The 7,237-nt window shown below is 33.8% G+C and overlaps 1 protein-coding gene across 1 annotated transcript; it reads right to left on the bottom strand.

The window, feature by feature from the left end:
• Window positions 1–982: 982 nt before the first annotated feature.
• Window positions 983–4,678, bottom strand: LOC101220023 (phospholipase A1 PLIP2, chloroplastic). Its single transcript, XM_011661086.2, has 5 exons — window positions 3,758–4,678; window positions 2,974–3,453; window positions 2,681–2,740; window positions 2,128–2,544; window positions 983–2,039 (listed from the first exon to the last, which is right to left on the bottom strand). Exons 1-5 carry the CDS (start codon window positions 4,445–4,447, stop codon window positions 1,467–1,469), a joined length of 2,220 nt encoding a protein of 739 aa, XP_011659388.1. The 5' UTR covers window positions 4,448–4,678; the 3' UTR covers window positions 983–1,466.
• Window positions 4,679–7,237: the final 2,559 nt, after the last annotated feature.

Below are 7,237 nucleotides of genomic sequence, written 5' to 3'. Positions count from 1 at the left end.
CCAAAATGATGTGTGAATTGAGAGATTTATGGCATGCTTGGGTGATTGGTGTTGTTATTAATGTTACAACTAGACACACTCTCCACGCCCCTTGGAAGTGCGAGTAGGCAGTAATGATTATTCCAATGGATCAGCGACGCTTTTCCTTCAAAAGCAATTCTTATTTCACAATTTCTACACACTTCCTTTTTTTTTTTCTTTTTCACTTTTCAATCATATACTTCAATTTCTCATAAATTCCAATGATTGTAAAGTTAGAACTTGGATTACATTTTAACTATTAATAAAATATCACTTCAAACATCATCTCAAATAAATAGTTAATTTCTCTAAGTTTAGAGAGGTAAGTACGTCACCTTTTAGAAACTCTCCATTATTACGAATCCATTAACAATAATTAGTTACAATCTTATCATCCTCATTCATAAACTTATAATCTGCTTATAATAAAACTTTTGAAGCTAGTCTAAATTAATATAGATTTTACAAATAAATGAATAAGTTTTAAATATGGAATCACAATTGAGAATTTCCTTGTTGGATGGATAGGCACGAAAAAGAAAAAGAAAATGAGCTTTTTCTTCTTTTTTTTGTCTGGAAATGAAAATTTCATAATTGAGAGAAGAAAATTTAAAAAAAAAAAGGAAAAAAAAAAGAAGTGAATTGTTTACCGACACGTCGGATTCAGATAACTTGGACTGACTTCTACATGTCGTTAGCCACGTGCTGAACACGTAGAGTGTGTACATTAAAACGTGTAGACAGATTGTTTTTTGAAGGATGGTTGGTTGGTCGGTCGGCGCATTTCCAAAATAATTAAATGTAAATGAATATGTTCTTTTCTTTATGATTTGTTCAATATTCAAAACAAGAATGGGGAAAGATTTAGAATCCCACCATATTGAAAGTTAATTTTTAGAAAAATGTTAACTACTTCACAGAGGATATTTATTATACGTGCCCATATAATGAGACGAAAATGTCTTTTCTAAGTTGATCTTTTGTACTATTATCAAATTCGATCCACAATTTCTTGTTGACAAATACAGAAACTAGAATACAATTGAAGAATACAAATGCGTGTAGTAATTGTTCAAATCATCGTTATCAATGAAGATTTAAACCAAAACAAAAGAACAATAGTAGTGTACAAGCAACTGTTTCTTGAAGGCAGAGAACAACTTCCAACAACACCTTTGACAGACAATGTATAAGAACTTTTTCATTTCTATATATAACATTTGACTTTTGACAAATGATATTTGCTTTGTTGCATTAAATTAGCAACATGTAAGTTAATGTTGCTGTCTATGTTTGGAACCAATGAATAAAGAATCGTCTAAAGTGTTTGGCCAACCACCAATTGAACCCCATTTGTACAAATAGGCCATTCATCCAGCTCCACCAAAAAAACGACAAGAAACCAGATGAAGAACAATAACATAATCTTTTGATCTTCTCAAGTCTTAACCAACCACCCTGTTGACTTCAAAGAATAGCATTCTAGCAGGGAGTAACAGCACCACAAGCAGATTCATATGTTGTGAAGCAACGAGTCGACTGAACCGTCTCAATGACTCTCTTCCTGTTTGCAGGATCCCAGAGAAGTTGAACTGGTCCTGTCCAAGGTTGATCGAAATGGTGGGTCGTCCTACTACTATTCCTAAATCAACTTTTCCTGGAGACACGAGAGCCCACCAGACCTTTCGTCGATGTTGTCTCCTTGCTTTCCTTATACGGTTTAGTTCTTGACGGATCACTCCTCGGACTGATTTTAGGTATGAATTCATGTCGTGATCTCTTTGGATTGTTCCACCTGAACCGTAAGCGGATCGATCGCTAAGAGTCTCGAGTGGATGAGGCGTGTTTAAGAATACCATCTGTGCTGCTCGGAGTTCCTTCTCTGCATCATTGGCATCAGATTGTGGACAGCTTAGTAGATACAGACCACTACCTGAAGGAAGGAGATCATGGCTTGGAGAGAATTTCTCATCGGGCTGAAGAATTAGAAGCTCGCCCATTGGAGCATACAACAATTTCTGCAGTTTATATAGTTCATAATAGTTAGAATATGACACTTAAACATGCATTTGTCACAGAAAAATCGATATAAGATTTGAAGCTCACCTGGTTCCTTAAACATGGATGATTCCTGAAGTTCCCATTGACCGCTTTAAGAAGTTCTGCTACGTGGTTTGGATACTGGCACGAGAAGGCTCGTGGAACTATGTCTCTATGTAATGTTACAGCTTGAAGGTGGTTCCGAGGTAAACCAAGTTTATGAAGTAAACGGTCGCCTCCACACATTATGGATGGTGCACCAAATGTAATGACAGGAAGCAAGGAAGAAACAGGAACCTCATTTCTTATCAAGAGCATGAGATTTACAAGCAGTGCCAAACTTCCCCCGAGAGAATGTCCGGTAAATCGAAAGGTTGCACGGTCACCGTGGGATTTTAGGTGTTCAAGGACATCGGGCAACATCTGTTCATACATTCCTTTAGCAGCCTCGTAGATTCCTCTGTGGACAAGGACTCCTAGTCCCTATATAACAAGACATTTGAACACATATATCAGTTTGTTGCATATTTAAAGATTCATCATTTCTAAAACATTTATGGCAAACTTATAAGCGAACTAAAGCAATTGATTTTAAAAAGTTTGAAGCAAGAAGTTGTACCTCGAAATCGATTGGTTCAAAAAGCAAATTTGCTTGCCAAGATGCCAGTGATTCAGATCCCTGCACCAAAGAGAGAAAGTTCATTAAATTAGGCCAAGTACAAACGAATGGTCACACAGGTGATTGTTAAGGTATATAATACTGTTTTAGCATCAGATTAACATTCCAAAGGACCGATCCAAATAGAACAAAAGATCTTTAAAATCGATCAAATGCAAGCAAGCATCACGTAATCTCAACCTAAGCTACTCTTCAATTTATTCTTTTTCTGGCAAGAGGGAAGGGAAATGTACCTGAATGACAAAGAATCTTGTGCTGCTCTCAACGTCATCACAAACATACCATTCGCACGGCGAGGACCGAGTTGAATTCAAATTGTCTGCAACAGCCTGCTTTACTTCCTCCTTTGCAGCAACGACAGCGGTAACCGAATCTGTGGTTGCCATCAAAGAAACCATGTCTGAGTTCATCATATCATCATTGTTCTGACTTGCTTCAAGTGAATCCTCAGTTTTAGAAGATCTGAATGGTAGTATTTTTATGGTACGAGAATGCAAATAAGAAGCAGCAGAGGCAGCAATCTCATAAGCAGTAGATGCACTTATTCCATCCTTTTTCTGCCCTTCTTCACAATCAACATCATTGTTTATGTCCTTTTCAGCCTCTTTAGATTCATCTGGCTCTTGGGTTTTCTCAGTTTTCAAAGCCAATTCCCTCTTTTCTATTGAAGATGTTATATAACGTAGACCATAATATCTCAGCAGATTCTTTGGCTGGATTAACAAAAAAAAAATCAGATTTATAAGAATCTTCAACAAAAGAACCAAAACTTCAGTTTATCAAGCTATAACTCAACAGAGCATGTAATTAAATGAAGCTAAAACCAACAAAGCAACAGAACAGGAGCATTCCAGATTGTTTCTTAATTCTTGTAGTTGTAAATTTTCACTGGAGAATGCAGCAATTTATCGTCGAGAGCCACCCAGACTTTCTTGATTAGCATACAGATCTTAACATGGGGTTCTCTAATTTATGAAACAAATTACAAAATTGTCGTCGTTGAATCAGAATCTGTACCTTAATTTCGGAAATGGAGTATGCAAGGCATCCTAAATACGACATTTGAGCATATAACCTCGCTTCAGCTAAGGAAACCCGTCGAAGCAATCTTGAAAACGAATGTTTATCAAATTCAATCTCCTTTTCATCTTCTTCCTCAACGATTTTACAAGTATCACAAAACTCTTCTTCATCACAAGAAGTTTCTCGATCTTCCACTACACGGTCTTCTTCCCTCTCGCTTCCAAGCTCATCTTCACCACTTCCCTGCTTCTCGTCCTCTCTCCACAGAGATCTAACTCGTAAAATCTTCATCACCCAGTTGCCACTTCTCCACTCTGATCCCGTTGCTACATTTTCACTTTCCTCCTCAGGAACAACTCTCCGATCAACCTCACTCTCCACCAAAACAGCGTCGTCAAGCGCCAAACCACCACGCCTGGAATTCCCATTTTCACCACCCCGACTCCATAGAGATTGCAATGGATACTTCAAAGAAAACTTGAGAAACGATGAAGACGAAGCAGACGAAGAAGAGGACGGAGACGGAGTTATCGTTTTCGAGGATTTCTCAACCACCGACGACGAGGAAGACCGAACGGCTGTACTAACTTGAGAGGGATTTACACGAACATCAAGAGCTGCATTCAGTGATAAAGAAGAAGTAATCCCATGGATTCCAGGATTCAAACAAAAACTATCAATCATTCTCACTTTTCCCTCTAATTCCAATAGAAACACTCTGTTTCCAACAATTAATCAATCGATGACAAATCAGAATCAGATTCCAATACTTAATAAAAACGAGATTCACGCGAGAATTAGCCTATAAAAAAGACAGCGACGATCACCACGATCTTTGAATTTCGGTTGTCTTGTTGAAGTCCGACGAGAAATACGTAAACAGAAATTTATAGAGAGAGAGAGAGAGAGGTAGAGAGAGAAATCAGGAAACTGTGCTCTTATAGACTTTCCCAAGACGAGGTTCACGCTATTTCCGTATCCAAACAGGTCACCTACCTTCCAAGATTTTTCCTTCTCCTCTCAGGAAAACCCAAAAAAAACGACGTCGTTAAAAACCGTAGCCAACTCACACGACGCCGTTTTAACAAGCGCGTGAGCGAAATGATGCCATCTGTTCATTTTCAAAAGTTTCGGGAAAGCTATCCGGATTTAACCACGTCAGCAGGCGCGTGAGTATCACATGCCACATAAGAACATAAAACCCTGACGTGTCCGCAAAATCTACGTTCCTATCTTACGGAACCACACGACTTTTCATAATGATCGTCCTCCTACTCGTCTCCGAGTACTGCCAAAACTTAGTATTCGCCCGTTTTGGTTGACGGATACACCGTCTGATTGCCCACGTGCCATGCTTAACAGCCGTCAGATTTTAAATTCGACGGGAGGATCTCTTTTTCTTCACAATTGGGTTTTGTTTCAATTTTTGAAAAATGGATAATGCATTTGTCCTTGTTTGAGTTTCGTTTCTATTTGATTCCATTTTGGTTCATTCTTTCTCTAACTTATTTGGTAAACCAAAGCTTGGTCCTCCTTTTTGTTTTTGGTTTTAGAAATTATCTCGTTTCAATTATAATATTAGAGTATTAGTTCATTTTGAATTTTACAATAGACTCATTCCTCGTTTTTTTATAAAATCTTATCGAAAACGTAACATTTTATGTATTATTTTTAGAAAAATTATTTATAGATGGTCGTTGCTAGTTGCTATTATATAATATATTTAATTGCATCAATTATACTCGTTAAAATAATTAAATTGTTTTTCAAAAACAAAATAATTGATAATTGTTTTTTATTATTATTTACTTTTAAAATTCTTGGTCTATATTTTGAAAAGTTATCAAAAAGTATAAATTTGACCAAATATTTACGACCTAGAGTAAAACTTTCAGATTCTATCAATAATGACATTGATAGTTACTGGTATACTTTTATTAGTAACATTGATATAAATCTATACGTGATTTATCATTGATAAAATATAAAATTTTATCATAACTTGTAATTATTTAAATTTATTTTTAAAAATGTTTGTATATTTTTTAAAAAATTCTCACCATCTTAAAAATGTCGTCAAAATATGTTCATATATTTTAGTACCACAAATATATAAAAGAAAAATTGAGATCGATCCTCCACCTTTTAAGAAGAAAAATCATGACAACTACTTCTAAACTTCTCCATTTTAATTCCAAATATTAAATTTGACCAAATATATAAAGAAAAACACACATTTTCAAGAGATAGCGATAACATTTGTGCACGAGATCATTGATTTATTTGTTATTTGTTTTGTTCAACAATTACAAAATTATATGATTGACATATTAACTTTACCTGATAATAATTCACTGCATGTATTATATTTTATAATAAGCTAAATTTATAGTTGTTAGGTAAATTCCAAGTAGTTAGCATATATTTAGTTTGAGTAATAGCATTTAATAATCAATAATGAATGGTACATAAGTAGTAAATTGTCAATCTCTACTCAAATAGCACAAAAAATATAACATAACTCTCAATATTTAATTAGGTTAGATTTTTTTTTTTTTGTAGAGAAAACTATTTAGGTTTGATTTAGTTAGCTGCCCTTTAATTAGTCTTTCCTTTTGTTTTCAATGTCTAAATATTATTTATTGATGAACCATAATTGAAGTTGAACCTAATTAATGGGTTAACTAATTCAATTAATTGTCAATATTAGGTTTAGTTTACTTAGGGTTTTTCGTATTGCTTTATAAAATATATACTTTCATGCTAATTGTTAATACGCAATCTCTAATGCAAACGGATTGATTAACATATTAATTACAACCCATTTTAATTTTATAATTCTAAATCCCCAATCATTCCAATTTTGTTTATAAGTTGTGGAAAAAAAAATAGAATTGCAAGATATTTGAATTTAATTTGAAATGGTCTACGATTAAATTTCTAAGTTCCGAAACTAAATCATAAATTTCTTGTAGTGTGAAAGCATAAAATAAATATCGTGATAAAGTATGTGTTTGAGTTAAAGGTCGATTGTTTTTGTTATAAAACAAATATGCTAACTATCGAAAATCCAAATTAAATGTAACTAATAAAATTATTAAAATTGAAATACCCTCTTGTTTTAATTTAAAATTTGTTCGACTTTAACTTTTAAACTCTTAAATGGTCGTAGTTCGGATTTCAAATTTTTAATAAATTTTAATTTTAGTCCTTATACTAATTTATTGTTGATTATCGCGTTTTATCTTCTTATAATAAAATTATTATTTAATAAAAATTAGTAAAGATGATTCGATAAATGGAAATATATACTAACTATAAACTTGGAATTTTTAAAAAATATAATAAATAGTCAAAATATTTATAGAATGATTTTGAAAAGGGAAAAGGACTTCTTTATAGGTTTAGTAGAATACAAATAGTTTAGATTTGGCTATCTAGAAACTATTTTTTTCAATATATTTTAGTACGCAA

Source organism: Cucumis sativus, chromosome 7 (assembly GCF_000004075.3).
Source record: "Cucumis sativus cultivar 9930 chromosome 7, Cucumber_9930_V3, whole genome shotgun sequence".
Taxonomy (NCBI): Eukaryota; Viridiplantae; Streptophyta; class Magnoliopsida; order Cucurbitales; family Cucurbitaceae; genus Cucumis; species Cucumis sativus.
The sequence above is the reverse complement of the archived record's forward strand: the minus strand, read 5'-3'. Positions and strand labels throughout refer to the sequence as shown.

Coding starts and splice junctions, on each gene's coding strand:
- LOC101220023 (XM_011661086.2), bottom strand. CDS start 4,447: ATGATTGATAGTTTTTGTTTGAATCCTGGAATCCATGGGATTACTTCT. Junction 3,454..3,757: donor ACTCCATTTCCGAAATTAAG/GTACAGATTCTG, acceptor TTGTTAATCCAG/CCAAAGAATCTGCTGAGATA. Junction 2,545..2,680: donor TTGAACCAATCGATTTCGAG/GTACAACTTCTT, acceptor CTTGTTATATAG/GGACTAGGAGTCCTTGTCCA.